Raw genomic sequence first — 22,445 nt, forward strand, 5'->3', positions numbered from 1 at the left:
TAGTTACCATAGTGTCTTTTTCCTTGAAATATTTGGATAAAACTTCATATGCTCTAGCTTCAAATATTTTCATATCAAGAAGCCCAGAATAAAACCTTTCTAATTAATGAGTGAAAACTTTATAAGGCTCCAAGGCCACCTAATGGGGAATCATGATTACCTCATATTTTTATATATTTGAATCATTACTTACATTAGGGAAACTATTCGGTATTCACACATGCGAGATTGATTTATTTCACTTATGAGTATGGTCTCAAGCTGCACCCATTTATTGATAAATATCTCAATGTGATCCTTCTTTATAGCTGAATAATACTCCATTGTATAGAAATACCACAACTTTTTTATCCATTCCTCAGTTGATGGACACTTGGGTTGTTTCCAAGATCTGGCGATTACAAATTGTGCTGCTATAAACATAGATGCACATATATCACTGTGGTATGATGCTTTCAGTTCTTCTGGGAATATGCCTAGAAGTGGAATAGCTAGAATAAATGGGATTTCCAGTCCCAACTTTTTGAGAAATCTCCAGACAGATCTCCACAAAGGCTGTACCAGTCTACAATCCCACCAGCAGTGCAGGAGAGTTCCTTTTTCCCCAGAGCCTCTCCAGCATTTGTTGTCGGTTTTCTTGATCCTGGCCATTCTTTCAGGAGTGAGATGGTATCTCAGTGTGGTTCTAATTTGCATTTCTCTAATGACCAATGATGATGAGCATTTTTTCATGTATTTATTTTCCATTTGCATTTCTTCATCTGAGAATTGCGTATTCATCTCAGATGCCCATTTTTGGATTGGATCTTTGAATTTTGGAGGTCTGAGTGTCTTTAATTATTTATATGTTTTAGACAAGAGGCCCTTGTCTGAGAGAGAGTTCACTAAAATCTTTTCCCAGTTTGTGGGTTTTCTTTTCACTATGCTGGAGATTTCTTTTGACATGGAGAAACTTTTTAATAAGAAGTGGTCCCAGTTATTGATTCTGGGAAGTATTTCCCATGCGGTTTGAGTCCTGTTCATGAATTCTTTACCTACTCCTATGTCTCCAAGGTTTCTACCTAATTTGTCTTCCAATAGATTTAGTGTTTCTGTTTAATATTCAGATCTTTGACCCATTTAGATTTTAATTTAGTACATGGTGATCGACATGGGTCTAGCTTTAGTTTTCGGCAAATGGAGAGCCAGTTTTTCCAGCACCATTTATTAAAGAGACTGTCGTTCTTCCAGTGAACCTGCTTGGCTCCTTTATCAAAGATAAGGTGGTTGAGTGTGTTCGTAGTTGTGGTTGTATCTTCTAATCTATTCCACTGATCTTCGGCTCTGTTTTGATTCCAATACCATGTTGATTTTACTACTGTTGCTTTGTAGTATAACTTCAAGTCAGGGATTGTGATGCCTCCTGCTTTGTCTTTGCTGCTTAGAATTGCCTTTGCGATTCTAGGTCTCTTCTGGTTCCAGATGAAATTTAGGAGTGATTTCTCTAGATCTATAAGGTATGTTGATGGTATTTCTATTGGGATTGCATTGAATCTGTATAACAGTTTTGGGAGAATGGCCATTTTCACAATGTTTGTTCTTCCTATCCATGAGCAAGGGATGTCTTTCCATTTTCTGAGATCATCTTCAATTTCCTTTTTCAGTGTATTATAATTTTCACTGTATAAGTCTTTCACTTCTTTCGTAAGAGTAATTCCTAAATATTTCATTTTTTTGCTTGCTAATGTGAATAGTCCAGTTTCTCTTATTTCCCTCTCTGTGATTTTGTTGTTCGTATATAGGAATGCTATTGATTTCTGAGTATTGATTTTGTATCCAGCCACATTACTGAATTTATTTATTGTATCTAAGAGTCTTTCAATGGAGTTTAGGGGGTCTTCTATGTAGAGTATCATGTCATCTGCAAACAATGATAATTTAACTTCTTCTTTTCCTATCTTTACCCCTTTTATTTCTCTTTCTTGCCTAATTGCTCTGGCTAGTACTTCCAGTACTATATTAAATAGGAGTGGTGATAAAGGACATCCTTGTCTTGTGCCCGATTTTAAAGTAAAGGCTTTCAATTTTTGGCCATTTAGTATGATGCTGGCTGTTGGTTTGTCATAAATGGCCTTTATTATATTGAGGTAAAGACCATTTATTCCAATTTTCTGTAAAGTTCTTATCATGAATAAGTGTTGGACCTTATCGAAGGCTTTTTCTGCATCTATAGAAATGATCATGTGATTCTTATTTTTGGCTTTATTGATATGGTGGATTACATTTATTGATTTGCATATGTTGAACCATCCTTGCATTCCTGGGATGAATCCCACTTGGTCATGGTGTATAATCTTCTTGATGATTTGCTGGATCCCATTTGCCAGTATTTTATTGAGGATTTTTGCATCTGTGTTCATTAGGGAGATCGGTCTATAGTTCTCTTTTATAGTTGGGTCTTTCTCAGGTTTTGTTACTAGAGTAATATTTGCTTCCAGGAATGACTTAGGAAGGATTGCTTCCCTTTCAATTTCATTGAATAGTTTAAGGAGTGTCGGCATTAGGTCTTCTTTATATTTCTTGTAGAATTCTGCAGTGAATCCATCTGGGCCTGGGCTCTTCTTGGTGGGTAAGGCCTTAATTACATTCTCAATTTCATTAGCAGAGATTGGGTTATTCAACAGTTTTATATCCTCTTGATCTAGCTTTGGTACTTCATATGCTTCTAAGAATCTGTCTATTTCTTCTGTGTTATCAAACTTTTGAGAGTAGAGTTTTTCGAAATAGGTGTTGATGATCTTCTGTATTTCTATTGGGTCTGTAGTGATTTCTCCTTTTTCATTTCTTATTGCATGAATTTGAGCTTTTTCTTCCCTTTTTAAAATAAGGTTGGCTAGGGGCTTATCAATTTTATTTATTCTTTCAAAGAACCAACTCTTTGATTCGTTGATTCTTTGGATTGTTTTCTTAGTCTCTATTGCATTGATTTGTGCTCTGATTTTTATAATTTCCTCTCTTCTTTTGGCTTTGGGCTTGATTTGCTCTTCTTTTTCTAGCTGTTTGAGGTGTAGCATCAAGTTATTTATTTGTATTCGTTCTGTTTTCCTGATGTGGGAACTCAGTGCAATAAATTTTCCTCTCAGAACGGCTTTCATTGCATCCCACGGATTCCGGTAAGTTGTATCTGCATTTTCATTTTCTTTTAGGTATTCTTTAATTTCTTCTTTAATTTCTTCTGTGACCCACTGATTACTCAAGAGTGTGTTATTCAGTTTCCATGTGTTTGCGGAATTTTTGCAGTATCTTTTGTCATTAATTTCTAATTTCAGAGCGCTATGATCCGATAATATGCACGGGATGATTTCAACTCTTTTGCATTTGCTTAAATATGTTCTGTGAGCTAATATATGGTCTATTTTAGAAAATGATCCATGTACTGCTGAGAAGAATGTGTATTCTGATGTTGTTGGGTGGAACATTCTGTATATGTCTATCAAACCCATTTGTTCACAGGTGTGATTCAGTTCTGTTATTTCTTTGCTCATTTTCTGTCCGGTTGATCTGTCCCTTGGTGTCAGTGGTGTATTAAGGTCTCCTGTTAAAACTGTGTTACTGATCATTTGAGTTTTCATTTCTGTTAATAGTTGTTGTATATCACTGTGTGCTCTGGAGTTTGGTGCGTATATATTTAAGATAGTTATCTCTTCCTCTTGGAGTTTTCCCCTTACGAGTATGTAGTGACCTTCTTTGTCCTTTATGGTCATTGTTGGTTTAAAGTTCACGTTGTCTGCGAACAGAATGGCTATTCCTGCCTTTTTTTGGATTCCTGCTGCATGAAGAATTGTTTTCCATCCTTTGACTTTCAGTCTGTGAGTATCCTTCTGGGTTAGATGGGTTTCCTGTAAACAGCATATGGTTGGATTTTGTTTCTTGATCCATTCTGCTAGTCTGTTTCTTTTGATTGGTGCATTGAGACCATTTACATTAATGGTTGTTACTGTTAAATGCTGGTTAATTGTAGGAATGTTATCTCTTTGCTGTTGCATCTTTATCTTTCTGTTCTGTTTAATTGTTTGCTTTGCTTAGTGGTTTTTTCCTTTGTGTATCTAAACTGTCTTTCAATATTTTTTGCAGGGTTGGTTTGGTGTTCATGAAGTTCTTCTGCTTTTCTTTGTCATGGAAGTATCGTATTGCACCATCTATTTTGAATGATAGTTTTGCAGGATATATCAGTCTTGGTTGGAAATCATTTTGCATTAGGATCTGGAATACTTCACTCCATGCTCTTCTTGACTTTATCGTTTGTGCTGAGAAGTCTGCTGTGATTCTGATAGGTTTTCCTTTATAAGTGATCTGTCTTTTCTCTCTGACAGCTTTTAATAATCTATTCTTGTGTTGGATTTCTGGGATGGTGATTATTGTATGTCTGGGTGTAGTTTTATTTTGGTTATGACTGTTTGGAGTTCTATATGCTTCACTGATCCTGATGTCAGTTTCTGATCTCATGCTTGGGAAATTTTGAGCTATTACTTCTCTAAATATCCTACTGACATCCTTCATGTTGTCTCCCTCTCTTTAATTAATCCCTATCATTCTTATGTTATTCTTCTTTGCATCATCTTGCATTTGTTGAATTGTTGTTTCCTGATTCCTTGTTATTTTCAAAAGATCTTTCCTTTCCTGTTATATCTTGCTGCTTTTCTTGTATACTCCTTACTTTCATTGAGACCGTCTTCTTTTAATTTATAAAACATTTTTTCTTGTCCCTCCGTATTCCCCAAAACCACATGGTTCCCGTATTTGTTTAAATATTTTGTCAGACACTTCAAAACACAAAATCTTGAAGATCCATTTCATCCACTTATTTCCTTTCTTGATCGCTCCGTAAAAGAATAAGAGCATCACATCACAGTGATATATATACACACTCATGTTTTTACAAGCACAGTTTATAATAGATACATCTTGAAACTAGCCCAAATGTTCATCCACTGTTGAATGGATAAAAAAAGATATGATGGTTTTTGAATGATGGAAAACTACTCTGCCATGAAGAAGGATAATTTGAGAAACTACTTGCTAAATATTTATACCTAGACAACACTGTCAAGTGAAGCGAAGTGGACACACAAGTGTAAATATCACTTGATTTCTGTGGTTTGAAAATGCAAAAGGAAATAAGGAATGCAATGTGTTTATTTCGTGTAATGTTCAGTTAATGTTTTTCAAAAAAAAAACACCTTCAGTTTTCAAAATGCTACTTATGTGCAACATAAGAATGTCTCAATCATATGAAAAGCCTGATGTCAAAAGAGGTGTAATCTGTTACCTGTTACAACCCTCCATTCGATACTTTTCTGCCTGCTTTTTTCTGGAAATTGTGATTTGGAGGCTACTTCTATGAGCTTCACTTTGGAAATAGTCCACGATATAATTTCAGTAACCCTCCCAGGCAATCATTGCTTCCTAATTTGATTTATCTGTAGCACACAGAAGCAATGTAGACATGGAATTTTTATTTGAAGTAGCTCAAGTTCTCAGGGTATGAGTGTGAACCTTCTTTCAGGAAAAATACATGTGATTCTTTAGGAGGCAGTGACCTTGGAGGATGTAACCGTGAACTTCTCCAACGAGGAGGGGTTCTGCTGAATCCATCCCAGAAGAAGCTCTACAAAGCTCAGGTAATTGGCATTCATAAGAATGGAAAAGCTGTACTTTTCAAGACAATGTATGATCAGAAATATTCCAAGAATCTTTACAAATAAGTTATATTTCAATTTATTTAATATCATATATTACTTATGCACATATAGGTTGATTATATATAATCTGATCATTGAATAAAAAGATATTCCATATTAGGAAAGTAGTGATATGTAACAAGAGATACTGTATAAAAACATTCTTTCATGACCAACGTCATGAATTATGAAGTTGCATTTAGATATTATGTAGACATATATGAGAAGAATATATCTTAAGTTTGGCAGGGATATATATATATATATAATCAGATGTACATTATGTAAAGAATTGCTTACTAGAAGCAACGTTCAAAATGCACATGAATGCTAGTGTGTTAATAGATTCTGGAAACATCTTCCAGAGGATTGTGATCCGTCATTTTTAAAATTTTTCTAAACATCCTAATGTGTTAGGTGTAGGAATATAAAACAACCATTTTTGTATTCAATGTAAGTATCAAAGAGTAAAACTGAAAGTTTACTTATTATCCAGCCAAAACTCCCCACACATATTCCAAAAGCATTTCAGTGTATAATGTCTTAATTATACATGTGTGCTTATGCTCAAATCTGAATCTACAGGGGTATTCACAGTAGATGACTTCTGGAAATAAGTCACAGTGTGTAAGCTCTGGTAAGAACCTAGTTGCCCATCACTGTGTGCATCGAAAATGAAATAAAAATCTAGATATGCATTTTATTGCTTAGACTTTTCATTACTCAGTGCATGCAAACACACACACACAAAATGAGACTCCACCTCACAATGTTAAATGCAGTAAGTCAGACATAGAATGTGAATTATCAAGTTGGCTTCCCAGAGTCCTAAGTTCCAACATGGCGCAGATCTCCCCCTGGAAGGGCTACAGTCTGCCCCACTGTCTCTGCTTACCAGGGAGGGGAGGTGCTTGTTTGGCTTCCCAGGGTCCTAAGTTCCAACATGGTGTAGATCTCAGGAGACACTGCTGATTCTCCCCCTGGAAGTGCTGCAGTCTGCCCCACTGCCTCCTCTTACCAGGGAGGGGAGGTGCTTGCTTGGCTTCCCAGGGTCCTAAGCACCAACATGGCGTGGATCTCAGAAGACACTGTTGATTCTCCCCCTGGAAGCACTGCAGTCTGCCCTACTGCCTCCTCTTATCAGGGAGGGGAGGTGCTTGCTTGGCTTCCCAGGGTCCTAAGTTCCAACATGGCATGGATCTCAGAAGACACTGTTGATTCTCCCCCTGGAAGGGCTGCAGTCTGCCCCCGCTTACCAGGGAGAAGAGGTGCTTGCTTCGCTTCCCAGAGACCTAAGTTCCAACATAGCACAGATATCAGGAGACACTGCTGATTTTCCCCCTGGAAGGGCTGCAGTCTGCCACACTGCCTCTGCTTACCACGGAGGGGAGGTGCTTGCTTGGCTTCCCAGGGTCCTAATTTCCAACATGGCGTGGATCTCAGGAGATGTTGCTGGTTCTCCCCCTAATAGTATTTTTTTTTATGCCTACAGCACCCAGTACTCCCAAGCAGTCTCCCATCCATTTTATTAATAGTTTTGAACTGGGAAGTCCTACTAGCCTTAATTTAAATTTCTTGTGTACAATTCAAATTCTGTATACACATAGCTTGTGTACAATTCATATTCTGTATACACATAGCTTTAACTTCCTGAATTCATATTCTGTATACACAATGATAGCTTTAACTTCCTGATATATATGTAAATATGCATATTTAGAGATATGTACATATATTTTTAAAACTTCATATATTTCCACACAACTTGCAGATCACCAAATGTATATTTCATGACGTAACTAGAAACCTAAATTTATTGATATATATGTAAATGTCTGGGAATTTAGATATGCAAGCATTTTGTGTGTGTGTGTGTATACTGGGAATCAAACTCGGGACCTTGCACTTCTCAGGCATATGCTTATACCACTGAGCCAAATACCAACCAATGAAGAATTTATTTTTTAAAACTCATTTCTTTAAAAATTTTTTTTGTCTTTTTCCTTTTTATCAGTACCGGGAATCGAACTCACGACTGCCTGCTTTTAAGGCAGGCACTTATGTCGCTGAGCTAAACCCACACCCCCAAAAACTCATTTTTTTACACATAACTTGTGGGTCACCAAATGTTGTATTTTTCCTATCCTAATTAGATACCTGCTTACATTCCAACATAATTATATAAAGCATATCATTTCACCTATTCTGCTTTCATACTGAAAACAACGTCATGATTTACAGAAAATGTTTTCTTACCATCAATATTTTATATTCATGTTTATGTTTTATAACTTGAATTTGATGGTTATTTTACCACAATTTATATAGCAAACGATACTGCTGTGTGTTTCTGACTGAGACACATGGGATGAACTGTACCCTTGTAATAAAGGATATCATGAACTGTAATAGTTTGTCAGTCATTGCTTCTTAGAGAAGCAGTTTTAATGTGAGATACACCATTACATAAGCACGTACAAGAGTGTCTTTCAGTGTCAACACACACACTCAGATGTGGAAGAATGAAAACAGTCTGTCTGCACTGGATATGCAAACAATCCAGTTCCAGTCGTGAAGCCCACTATTGTGCCCCCAGAGATCAAAATGTCTGTGCCATAAGACAGAATGATGTGTTGTACAAAAGCAGGATATACTATGATAACTATCCTTAATATCCTATTAACTTAAACGGAAGCCCTATATTACTTACAATGTCTTACTATAACTGATCTTATTTTTTTATTTTTATTTTAAAAAGATTAAGACAAAAGAGGACATAACAAAGCAGATCAGATCAGTACAATGCAAGCAATACACCACTTTACCACAAGACAACCCATAATTAACAGTAACTACCATAATGTCTCTTTCTTTGAAATAGTTGAGCATAGCTCATATACGAGACTATCAAACATAACAAAAGGGTATAATACCATTCAAGAGAATGAGAGCATTACAGGGCTTTCAGAAACAAATAGCAGAGAATGAACAATGGCTACTATCTTATCCTATTTTCCATAGAAAATCTGTTTATATTATCACACATAATAATATCCAATTAGATACAACATGAAAGAACCAAAGGAAACAGAAAAGCAAAACCATAGTAGAACTTCAGAGTAACACAATACTAAATCAGCATTGGGTATTCTTATGTGTTGTTTTCTTCAAAATAGCTGTTCATACTATCACAGATAATAAAATCAAATAAACTACAATAAAACCATTCCAACTAATGAATGCAGACCTTATAAGGCTTCAAAACAATGTAATGGGGAATCATGATTACTATAAACGCTTATGTACTCTTACCATTTTTTACACTAGGGAGACTATACAGTATCTGTACATGTGAGTTTGATTTCTTTTGCTTATGAGTATGGTTTCACGTTGTGTCCATTTAATTAAAAATATCTCAATGTGATCATTCTTTATAGCGGAGTAGTACTCCATTATACAAAAATACGACAACTTTTTTAATCCATTCCTCATTTGATGGACACTATTATATAGAATACTAAACTATAAAATAGGGAGTAAAATTAAGAAGAGATAGAAAGGGGAGAGTGTTGCGATAAGGCTTCAAAAATGAGCAATTTGTGGGGCTGGGGATTTATCTCAGCGGCATAAGCGCCTGCCTTGCAAGCAGGCAGTCGTGAGTTCGATCCCTGGTACCAATAAAAAGGAAAAAAAGACCAAAAAAATTTTTTTAAAAATAAGCAATTTGTTATACACATATGAATCAGTGACTTAAATGAAACTTTATCTCACTTATTGCAAAACCCATTTAAATTTCCCAATGAATATCATCCTTGGGAAGTGTGTGTTGTGCAATCATTCTCCAGGGTTATCAGCCAAATTTTTCTGAAAATTTCTTAGAAGGCAGTGAGCCGGAACTTGGGCTGCTACATTATTGATACGGAGATATTTTTAGCACGATTAATGTTTTGTTTCTGTACAGAAATGATAAGGAAGCAATGTGGTATGAACATAAAACTTACAATCAACATAAAAACATGTACCTTTGGCCTTCAGATGTTAATGCAGACAAGACAAAATCCGCTTTAAAGCCAGCTGAAAGTTTCGTTTGTGGAGAGCCCATGATTGTTCATTTATCATTGAATATGCCCATCTTACCTCACCCTGGAGGAAAGCCACGTGAGTATTTGGGATTTGAAGACAAGCTGAATAAATGTAATGAACATGGAAAACCCTGCAGTAATTTCCAGTACTTTCAGAAGCATACAAGGACAAAGAATGGAGAGAAACCCTATCAACATGAGCAGTGCATGAAATCCTACTCTGAATTTAGTGAAAGAACTCATTTTGAAGAGAAGATGGTTGTTGATCAGGAAAATGTGAAAGCTTCCAGCACCCCCACTGGTCTTCAAATTGCTGAAAGAATTCACGCTGGAAAGAAACCATATGAAAGCAAGCAATATGAAAATTCCTTCCACGCTCAAAGGTATAAAATTCTTGAAAAGAGTCACATGGAAGAGAAACATTGTGTGTACAAGCAGTGTGGGAAGACATTCACTACCCACAAATCTTGTCAAGTACATGAAAGAAATCACATGGGAATGAAACCTTATGTGTGCAAGCAATGTGGAAAAACATTCACTTCAAAGAGTTATTCCAAGGTACATGAAAGAATTCACACAGGACTGAAACCTTATGCATGCAAGCACTGTGGAAAGGCATTCAATGCACACTACTCTTACAAAAGACATGAACGTAGTCACACTGGGGTGAAACCTTATGTATGCAGGCAATGTGGAAAAAGATTCACTACCAAGAGTTCTTGTAACATACACGAAAGATTTCATACTTGGGAAAACCTTTATGTATGTAAGTACTGTGCAATGGTATTCACTATGAACAGTAATTGGCAAAGTCATGAAAGAACTCACACTCAGGAGAAAACTTATATGTGCAAGAAGTGTGGGAAGACATTCCTTACACCCTGTAAAAGACAAACACATGTAAGAACTCACACTGTTGAGAAACCTTATGTGTGTGACCAGTGGAAAAGCATTCACTAGAAAGGGTTATTGCAAGATACATGAAAGAATTCACACAGGAATGAAACCTTATGCATGCAAGCACTGTGGAAAGGCATTCAGTACACACAATTATTGTCAAAAACACGAAAGACTTCACAGTGGGGTGAAACCTTATGTATGCAAACAATGTGGGAAGGCATTCTCTACTCGGAATGAGTGTCAAGTACATGGAAGAACTCACACTGGGGAAAAACCTTATGAGTGCAAGCAGTGTGGGAAAGCATTCACTACACACCACTCTTGTCAAAGACACGAACTCACTCACACTGGGGTGAAACCTTATGTGTGTAAGCAATGTGGAAAAGGATTCGCTACCATGAATTCTTGTAACGTACATGAAAGATTTCATACTGGGGGAAAAACCTAATGTATGCAAGTACTGTGCAAAGGCATTCATTTCAAACAGTCATTGTCAGCGTCATGAAAGAAATCACTCGGGAGAAACCTAATGTGTGCAAGCAGTGTGGGAAGGCACTACTTAAACACAGTAAGAGGCAAACAAATGAAAGAATTCACACTGGAGAGAAACCTTGTGTGCAAGCAATGCAGGAAGGCATTCACTGAAAGTATAGCTGTAAAAGACATGAATGTACTCACACTAGGATAAAATCTTATCTGTTAGAGCAATATGGAGAAATTTACTACACACACATCTTGTCAAATCCATGAAAGAACTCACAGATGGGACCATATGCATGTGAGCTCTTTCAGAAAAAGATTTGCTAGTAGTTCTTCAATTCATATACATAACTCACTCTGAGAAGGAACCTTATGTATATCAACAATGTGAGGAAAGAATTCCGTGAACACATTTTTGATCAGCTACATGAAAGAATTCACTGGAAACTGACCCTATCTATGTAAACCTATGTGGAAAAAAGGGCGAAAATTCCTCCTATAGTGAGACTTGTACACATTGAAATATAAAATTTGATGTCAGTATATTTTCATGGTCTTTACAGAAAATACATTGCTAGATACACATGTCCTGGAAAGTATTCTGTCTGTTTTTCAGAAAAATCACTTTAAAACTGAAATATTTATCTATAGTCATTACTACAAACAACATTCATATAATATAATTTGGTGGACAGGAGATGTAGCTTAGTGACACAAGTGCCTGCCTGGCAAGCATGCAATCAATAGTTGATCCCTGGTAACCCCTCCTCTCAAAGAATAACCCAATTAACAAAATAAACAATATCCAGGGCAGGGGGTTTAGGTCACTGGCATAACCTGCCTTACAAGCACACGGTCGTGAGTTCTATCCAGGTACTGATTTTAAAAAATTAAAATTAAAATAAAACAATATTTTTGTGTAAGCCAGTCTTCCATGCTAGTATATAGTATTTTCTAATGAGATGAGTTGAAATGAAATATTTGTCATTTCCAAGTGGAATTACTATATAAGCAGTTTTGAATTTTTTTTTTAGTATGGTGAGGTATACTCTGATAAAAAAATAAACTTTATTAATAGTTTTTTTTTTAAGCCTACAGCACCCGGTATTCCCAGGAGGTCTCCCATCCATTTTATTAATAGTTTTCAACTGGGATGTCCTACTAGTTTTAATTTAAATTTCTTGTGTACAATTCATATTCTGTATACACAATGATAGCTTTAACTTCCTGATATATATGTAAATATGCATATTTAGAGATATGTACATATATTTTTAAAACTTCATATATTTCCACACAACTTGCAGATCACCAAATGTATATTTCATGACCTAACTAGAAACCTAAATTCATTGATATATATGTAAATGTCTGGGAATTTAGATATGCAAGCATTTTTTGTATGTGTGTATATACTGGGGATCAAACTTGGGAACTTGCACTTCTCAGGCATGTGCTTATACCACTGAGCCAAATACCAACCAATGAAGAATTTATTTTTAAAAACTCATTTTTTTGCACACAACTTGTGGATCACCAAATGTTGTATCTTTAATGTCCTAATTAGATACCTGCTTACATTCCAACATAATTATATAAAGCATATCATTTCACCTATTCTGCTTTCATACTGAAAACAATGTCATGATTTACAGGAAATTTTTTCTTACCATCAATATTTTATATTCATGTTTATGTTGTATAACTTGAATTTGATTGTTAGTTTACCACAATTTATACAGCAAATGATACTGCTGTGTGTTTCTAATTGAGACACATGGGATGAACTGTGCCCTTGTAATAAAGATATCATGAACTGTAATAGATTGTCAGTCATTGTTTCTTAGAGAAGCAGTTTTAATGTGAGATATATCATTACATAAGCATGTACAAGAGTGTCTTTCAGTGTCAGCACACACACTCAGATGTGGATGAAAGCAAACAGTGTGTCTGCACTGGATATCCAAACAATCACATTCCAGTCCTGAAGCCCACTATTGTGCCCCCAGAGATCAAAATGTCTATGCCATAAAACAGAATGATGTGTTGTACCAAAGTCTAGAAGTTGGGACGTGGCTTCCAATGTGATAGTGAACCCTGGAGTTCCTCCACAAAAACATATGGGAAGTCTTTGTTGTTTTTTTGTGACACTCTGTCAAGAATCTTTTTTCTAGTGTAGGTCTTCCCTGTCCATAATTTGCTGGGCAAATTTAGTTCTCCACAGTTTGGCAGTCTGAACTGGCACTATCCACCCCCCGTAAACACCACAACTACACACATTTCTTTAGGAGTTGTCTCTAGACACAAAAATGAGTTCATAATTATACTATACATACTGTCCTGTCTACAAGTGGAAATGCACTAACTCCTCTGCCCAGAATAGGGCAATTTTCTGTGAGTGTTTGTTCTAACATTTCAGTTAATAAGAAACAACCAATGTTAAAGACTGTCAACATATTACATTGTAAGGATGTTAGAAAACAACTGCCCAGTCCTCATTTCTGTAGCTGATCATGGTGCCATAACTTGTATTTAGAACTGCTCGTAAGATGCATTCTATATTCCTTTTCTTTGAAAAACAACTCAGTTGGTCTTGGTTCTTTCCCTGATACAGGGACCTTCCCTTCATTCCTGAAATCTGTGAACCTTTTGACCTTCTGCCTGGATTGGATAATTATACTTTCCCATTGACTTTAATAACAGCATGACAGTCTGACGTGATATACTAAGAAACTTCTTTCACCCCAAGTATCTTTTTTCTTTTCTCCATTCTGAAGTAATAGTCTAATTTTCCCTTGACAGTCTGGGTCAGTCACTACTTTCAACAGTGTCACTCCCATTTTAGTTTCTTTCCTCAATTCATGAGACCAAAGCAACCAGGGATAACTTCACTTCCAGCTCATAGGTATCACTGTTCTTCCTGGTGCAAATCCTCCCACTTCTAGAAGTAAGACTTCTTTCTGAGCATCCAGAACTTATGGTCATGAGAACACGATGCAAATTTTTGCTAATATACCATTATAGGTAACAGTGAGTGGTACCATTCTCAGTCCCCCTCTTTCATTTCTAGAGCCATGAATCCTGGATTTGGGAGACATGGTAGTACATAATGGTTGCTGGGAAAGGGTCTGAGGACAGCCGCTTGATAGGTAGCAGGGTAGAGAGTCTTTGTGAGAAAAACAACTCAGATGCTAGAATTTAACACCATGGAGAAGACCAGATGAAAGGAGATAAATTGTCACGACCCCAAAAGAAAATGAGAAAAAAGAAAAATAACAGAAAAGGCTGGAACCAGATGCTCTCATTAGGGCCGGTCCCATGCTGTGCTGGGCACATACCTTGGAGTCCGACGACTCAGAGTCATGCTGAAATTACACCACCAAAATCGGGAGTTGGCAAATCCAGAGCCCTTGGTGGGAGGATTCAACACAATGGAGACCGGAACCAATGTGGAGAGCTGCATTAATCCATGGTGAGTGCTAGCAATTATGTCCCATGGAGGTGGGTGACAGTCTGGATGACCTATTGGAGTTTGGCAGAACTGGCCTGAACCCAGAACCACAGTGGCATCAGCCAGCCGTCCCTGGCCCAAAGAGGACTGGTGGGATGTGCTTCATTGGGGACACGCCCCCAGTCGGGACCCAATAGATAGGGATGAAACTGCCCCGAACCTGTGACTTCTGCACAGCACAGAATAATGTGCTGAAGACACTCACCTGTTGACTCGCTCAGAGTAGAGGGGCCAGCCCACATCATCCCTGTGTGTACCTCAGATAGTAAACTGGAGAAGGGAACAATTCCCCAGACAGCACGCCTCAGAAAAACTGTAAGCAATATGGAAATGGTCTCAGATCTCCACCATACACCTGTCTGAAAGAAACCAGAAACATGACAAGAGAAGAAAGTGAAATAGCCTCCAGCAGCTGACCCAGAGAAAATAAGTCCAGAAGAGGTAAATACAGAAGAGATCAAGGGCAGCAAACATACAATATCAGCCACAGCATCAGCAGACATAAAGAAATACCTTCATGACCTCATAGACAAACTTAAAATTGAAATTCTAATTCAACTGAGGCAAGATATAAAAAGATTATTAAAAGGAATGCTGAGCACCTCTGAAGAAGATGGAGATGAAAGAGTGGAAAAAGAAGACAAACGCTTGATGAAAAATATGAAGAAAATCTAGAATACATGAAACAAATCCAATGAGATTACCAGAAAATTAAAAAAACTCCATTGAAAGCTGGTAAAATTCCCTGACAGAAATTAAAGTTACACTTTCAAAGCCTGAAGATAGATTTACAATGTGTGATGATAGAAGAAAAGATCTCTTAAAAATAACAAGGAACCAGGAAGTCACAATACAAAGGCTAGAAGATGACAAGAGAATCTATAACTTAAAAATAAAAAACATGAGTGAAGAAGCAGGAGTAAACACGAGTGAATTTCAAAGGCTATTCACAGAAATGATTAAGGAAAACTTCCAAAGCATAGGAAAAGGAATGATATCCAGATAAATGAGGCATATAGAACTCCAGCCAGCTACAACCAAAACAGATCTACACCCAGACATATAATAATCAAGATCCCAGAAATTCATCACAAGAACAGAATATTATAAGGCATCAGAGAAAAGAAACAGATCACCTATAAAGGAAAACCCATCAAAATCATGACAGACTTCTTGACACACAAACTATCAAATCAAGAAGAGCTTTGAATGAAGTATTCTAAGCCCTGAAAGAAAATAACCTCCAACCACGATTGATGTACCCTGCAAAACCGTCTCTCAAAATTAAGGAAGAAGGGGCTGGGAATTTAGCTCAGCAGCATAAGCGCCTGCCTTGCAAACAGGCAGTCATGAGTTTGATCCCCGCTACCAATAAAAAGGAAAAAGACAAAAAAAAATTAAGGAAGAAACAAGGTGTTTCCATGACAAAGAGGAACTGTGGGAGTTCATGACCACCAATCCAGTCCTACAAAAAATACTGAAGGACATTCTAGACAAAGAAAAAAAATACCAGAATGCCAGCAACAGTGACAAAGAGGCCTCAGTGAATGGGACAGACAGTGGAATAAAGGAGAAAAGTAGACAATCAATAGCAGAAAAATGCATACAGAGGTAAGGCAGAGAAGGTTGGCTATAATCTCTAATATAGATAGCCTTGATACACTAACAAAAAGAAACACAGGCAGAGTAGATCAGGAGATAGGGTCCATCGAGATGCGATGGATAGGAAATATTCTCAACCTGAAAGAGGGTTAATAAACCAAAAGTCAGAGATCAGAAAACAGTGCACTATGTGACAGGGAACCAGAGAGAAATAGGGACAGCTCATCCAGCAGCTGCAGATAGGTTGGAAAATTGACACTTTCGTGCATTGGAAAATTACTCAGCTATAAGGAAAGAAAACCTTAAGGCTTTAGTAGGTAATGGAATACAGCTAAAGATCAAGCTGAGGGGTAAAGAGGTTCAGTACCCCTTAAGTAGATGGTGCGTTGCCCCCCCCCAACTAAAAACTAAAGGAGTTGTGGGACCCAAAATGTACAAAGCACCCTGAGAAAGGAAAAGGGGAGGAACTGTCTAAAGAAAGAAGGCAGAGGACATTGTTAATAGTGTATCAGGATTTAAAAGCCAATTAGTCTTATCACTCTGTTTAGTTTGATTTTATTCTGTTCCAGTCTGTCTACTTGTACTAGATTTGAAGACACAGACAGCTATCCCCAAAATAGCAGGATATACTATGATAACTATCCTTAATTTCCTATTAACTTAAACTGAAGCCCTATATTACTTACATTGTCTTACTATAACTGATCTTATTTTTTATTTTTATTTTAAGGAGATTAAGACAAAAGAGGACACAACAAAGCAGATCAGATCAGTACAATGCAAGCAATACACCACTTTACTACAAGACAACCCATAATTAACAGTAACTACCATAATGTCTCTTTCTTTGAAATAGTTGAGCATAGCTTCATATACAATAGTATCAAACATAACAAAACAGTATAAAACCATTCAAGAGAATGAGAGCATTACAGGGCTTTCAGAAACAAATAGCAGAGAACAAACAATGGCTACTATCTTATCCTATTTTCCATAGAAAATTTGTTTATATTATCACACATAATACTATCCAATAAGATATAACATGAAAGAACCAACGGAAACAGAAAACCAAAAACATAGTAGGACTTCAGAGTAACATGATACTAAATCAGCATTGGGTATTCTTATGTGTTGTTTTCTTCAAAATAGTTGTTCATACTATCACAGATAATAAAATCAAACAAACTACAATAAAACCATTCCAACTAATGAATGCAGACCTTATAAGGCTTCAAAGCAATGTAATGGGGAATCATGATTACTATAAACGCTTATGTACTCTTACCATTTTTTACACTAGGGAGACTATACAGTATCTGTACATGTGAGTTTGATTTGTTTTGCTTATGAGTATGGTTTCACGTTGTGTCCATTTATTTAAAAATATCTCAATGTGATCATTCTTTATAGCTGAGTAGTACTCCATTATACAAAAATACGACAACTTTTTTTATCCATTCCTAATTTGATGGACACTTAGATTGTTTCCAAGATCTGGCTATTACAAATTGTGCTGCTATAAACATAGGTGCACATATATCACTGTGGTATGACACTTTTAGTTCTTCTGGGAATATGCCTAGAAGTGGAATAGCTGGTACAAATGGGACTTCCAATCCCAGCTTTTTGAGAAATCTCCAGACTGACATCCACAATGGTTGTACCAGTCTACATTCCCACCAACAGTGCAGGAAAGTTCCTTTTTCCCCACAGGCTCTCCAGGATTTGTTTTTGGTAGTTTTCTTGATCCTGGCCATTCTTTCAGCAGTGAAATGAAATCTCAGTGTGATTTTAATTTGCAATTCTCTAATGAGTAATGATGATAAACTTTTTGTCATGTATTTATTCTCCATTTGTATTTCTTGATCTGAGAACTGTGTATTCATCTCAGATGCCCATTTTTGTTTTGGTTCTTTGAATTTCGGGGGTCTGATTTTTTTAATTCTTTATATGTTTTAGACAGAACTGAGGGACAGTTCACAAATTTTTTTCCCAATTTGTGGGTTTTCTTTTCACTATACTGGAGATTTCTTTTGACATGCAGAAACTTTTTAATAAGACGAGATCCCAGCTATTGATTCTGGTAAGTATTTCCCGTGTGGTGTGATTCCTGTTCATGAATTCTCTACCTACCTGTGTCTTCAAGATTTTTACCTACTTTGTCTTCCAACAGATTTAGTGTTTCTGTTTTAATATTCAGATCTTCGATCTATTTAGATTTTAGTTTAGTATATACTGATATGCATGGGTCTACTTTTAGTTTTCGGCATGTGGAGAGCAAGTTTTTCCAGCACTATTTATTAAAGAGACTACTCTTCCAGTGAATATATTTGGCCCCTTTATCAAAGATAAGGTGGTTGAGTGTGTTGGTAGTTGTGGTTGTATCTTCTAATCTATTCCATTGATCTTCAGATTTGTTTTTATTACAGTTGCTTTGTAGTATAACTTCAACTCAGGGATTGTGATGCCTCCTGCCTTGCCTTTGCTGCTTAGAATTGCCTTTGCCATTCTAGGTCTCTTCTGATTCCAGATGAAGTTTAGGATTGATTTCTCTAGATGTATGAGGTATGTTGATGGTATTTTTCATTGGGATTCAATTGACTCTGTATAGCAGTTTTGGGAGAATGGCCATTTTCACATTATTTGTTCTTCCTATCCATGAACAAGGGATGTCTTTCCACTTTCTGAAATAGTCTTCAATTTCTTTTTTCAGGATATTATAATTTTCCCTGTATAGATCTTTTACTTCTTTTGTCAGATTAATTCCTAAGTATTTCATTTTTTGGATGTCAGTGTGAAGGGTATGGCTTCTTTTATTTCTCTGTCAGTGATTTTGTTGTTAGTGTATAGGAATGCTATTGATTTTTGAGTACTGATTTTGTATCCAGCTACACTGCAGTATTTATTATATCTAGGAGTCTTTCAATGGAGTTTTCGGGGTCTTCTATGTAGAGTATCATGTCATCCACAAATAATGATAATTTGACTTCCTCTTTTCCTCTCTTTACCCCTTTTATTTCTCTGTCTTGTTTTATGGCTCTGGCTAGTATTTCCAGTACTATGTTGAATGGGAGCGGTGATAAGTGACATCCTTGTCTTGTGCCTGATTTTAACGAAAAGGCTCTCAGATTTTGTGCATTTAATATGATGCTGGCTGTTGGTTTGTCATAGATGGCCTTTATCATATTCACATAAAGACCATCTATTCCAATTTTCTGTAAGGTTCATAGCATGAATGAGTGTTGGACCTTATCAAAAGCTTTTTCTGCATCTATAGAGATGATCATGTGATTCTTACTTTTGTTTTATTGATATGGTGGATTACATTTATTGACTTACGTATGTTGAACCACCCTTGCATGCCTGGGATGAACCTGACTTGGTCATTGTGTATAATCTTCTTGATGATTTGCTGCATCCTATTTGCCAATATTTTATTGAGGATTTTTGCATCTGTGTTCATTAGGGGGATTAGCCTGTAGTTCTCTTTTTTTAGTTGGGTCTTGCTCAGGTTTTGGTACTAGAGTAATGTTTGCTTCCAGGAATGACTAGGAAGAATTGCTTCCTTTTCGATTTCATTAAAGAGTTTGAGGAGTGCTGGCATGAAGTCTTGTTTGTATTTCTTGTAGAATTCAATAGTGGATCCGTCTGGGCCTGGGCCCTTCTTTGTAGGTAGGGACTTAATTACATTTTCAATTCCATTAATAGAAATTGGGTTATTCAGCAGTTTTATATCTTTTTTTGTGTGTGTTTGTTTTTCCTTTTTATCGGTACCAGGGATCGAACTCACAACTGCCTGCTTGCAAGGCAGGCGCTTATGCCGCTGAGCTAAATCCCCATCCCCCAGTTTTACATCTTCTTGACCCAGCTTTGGTGCTTCATATGTTTCTAGGAATCTGTTGATTTCTTTTGTTATCGATCCTATGAGAGTAGAGGTTTTTGAAATTGGTGTTGATGATCTTCTGTATTTCTACAGAGTGTAGTGATTTCACCGTTTTTATTCTTTATTGTATGAATTTGAGCGTTTTCTTCCCTTTTCAAAATTTTATCAATTTTCAAAGAACCAATTCTTTGATTCATTGATTCTTTTCTTAGTCTCTGTTGCATTCATTTCTGCTCTGATTTTTATAATTTCCTCTCTTCTTTTGGCTTTGGGCCTGACTTGCTCTTCTTTTTCTAGATGTTTGAAGTGTACCCTCAGGTGGCTTATGTGTATTCGTTCTGTTTTCCTGATATGGGAACTCAGTGCAATAAATTTTCCTCTGAGGACAGTTTTCATTACATCCCACAGATTCCAGTAAGTTGTATTTGTATTTTCATTTGTTTATAGGTGTTGTTTAATTTCTTCTTTAATTTCCCCTGTGACCCACTGATTACTCAAGAGTGTGTTATTCAGTTTCCATGTGTTTGTGGGCTTTTGCAGTATCTTTTCTCATTAATTTCTAATTTCATGGCACTATGATCCAATAACATGCAAGGGAAAATTTGAACTCTTTTGCATTTATTTAAATATGTTCTGTGAGGTAATATATGGTCTATTTTAGAGAATGACCCCTGTACTGCTGAGAAGAATGTGCATTCTGATGTTGGATGGAACACTCTGTATATGTCTATCAAGTCCACTTGTCCATAGGTGTGATTTAGTTCTGTTATTTCTTTCCTGATTTTCTGTCTGGCTGATCTGTCCTTTGGTGTCAATGGTGTGTTAAGGTCTCCTGTTAAAATTGTATTATTGCTAAGTTGATTTTTCATTTCTATTAAGACTTGCTTTGTATAACTGGGTGCTCTGTAATTTGGTGCATATATATTTAAGATAGTCATCTCTTCCTCTTGAAATTTTCCCCTAACCAGTATGTAGTGACTTTCTTTCTCTCTTAGGATCATTCTTGGTTTGAAGTTCACATTATCTGCAAACAGATTAGCTACCCCCACTTTTTTTGGGTTCTTGTTGCATGAAATATTGTTTTCCATCCTTTGACTTTCAGTCTGTGAATTTCCTTTTGCGTTAGATGGGTTTCTTGTAGGCAGCATATGGTTGGATGTTGTTTCTTAATCCATTCTGCCAGTCTGTTTCATTTACTTGGTGAATTGAGACAATTTACATTAATGGTTATAACTGTTATATATTGGCTTATTGTTGACATGGTACCTTTCTGTTATTGCATCTTTATCTTTCCATTCTCTTTAGTTGTCTACCTTGCTTAGTGGTTTTTTCCTATGTGTATGTAGACTGTCTTTCAGTATTCTTTGCAGGGTTGGCTTGGTGTTCATGATGTTCTTCAGCTGTTATTTGTCATAGAAGTATCTTACTTATCCATCCATTTTAAAGGACAGTTTTGCAAAGTACAGCAGTCTAGGTTGAAAACCAGTTTCCTTTAGGATCGGAAATATTTCACCCCATGCTCTTCTTACTTCATTGTTTGCATTGAGATGTCTCTGTGATTCTGAAAGGCTTTCTTTTATAGGTGATCTGTCTTTTCTCTCTGAAAGCTTTTAGTATTTTATTCTTATGTTGGATTTCTGGGATGGTGATTATTATATATCTGGGTGTAGTTTTATTTTGGTTATTGCTGTTTGGAGTTCTATATGCTTCACTAATCCAATGTCAGTTTCAATTCTCATGTTTGGGATATTTTCAGGTATTACTTCTGTAAATAGCCTCTTGATGTCATTTGTGTTGTCTCTTTCTTTTTCATTTATCCCTATCAGTCTTATGTTGTTTTATTCTGTATCATCTTGACACTGTTGAAATGTTATTTCCTGATTCCTTGTTATTTGTAAAAGATCTTTCCTGTTCACTGCAATCTTGTCTTCAAGGTCTGAAATTCTATCTTCACTTTCATTGAGATGGTTTTGACAGCTTTCCATGGAATTTTTGATTTCTTGTATATCTTTTTGAATCTGCTTCATGCATTCTGTTTGTTTCTTAAATTGTTCCCCCAGGGATTCTATATTTTTGTTTTGTTCCTCTAATTTTTAACTGTGTCTTCTTTAGGTATGTTCATCATCTCTTTCATTACTTTTATCATTTCTTCTTTTGCTGGGAGATTATTTCTAGATTTAATTCCTTTAAAGCTTCCTGGAATTGCTTCTTCCTTTCAGTTGCTATTATTACAGGTATTTCAGGTATTTGGAATATATTTTCCT

At 36.4% G+C, this 22,445-nt stretch overlaps 1 protein-coding gene across 2 annotated transcripts in view; it reads left to right on the top strand.

Annotated features, from left to right (window-relative positions):
- LOC100724181 (putative zinc finger protein 833) overlaps positions 1-13,004 on the top strand; it is a 33,426-nt gene extending 20,422 nt beyond the window's left edge. Inside the window, exons 3-4 of one of the 2 annotated variants that reach the window (XM_063254153.1) lie at positions 5,569-5,660; positions 9,682-13,004. In XM_063254153.1, coding sequence (XP_063110223.1) covers positions 9,698-10,762 — 1,065 coding nt within the window. In that variant the 5' untranslated portion in view covers positions 5,569-5,660; positions 9,682-9,697 and the 3' untranslated portion in view covers positions 10,763-13,004. Of the gene's footprint in view, positions 1-4,032; positions 5,661-9,681 lie in introns of those variants that run through there. The other variant, XM_063254154.1, reaches the window with a different exon arrangement.
- Positions 13,005-22,445: the final 9,441 nt, after the last annotated feature.

The sequence above is a fragment of the Cavia porcellus genome, unplaced genomic scaffold (assembly GCF_034190915.1).
Source record: "Cavia porcellus strain 051 isolate PalLab524CR breed Dunkin Hartley unplaced genomic scaffold, mCavPor4.1 scaffold_8, whole genome shotgun sequence".
Classification (NCBI taxonomy): Eukaryota; Metazoa; Chordata; class Mammalia; order Rodentia; family Caviidae; genus Cavia; species Cavia porcellus.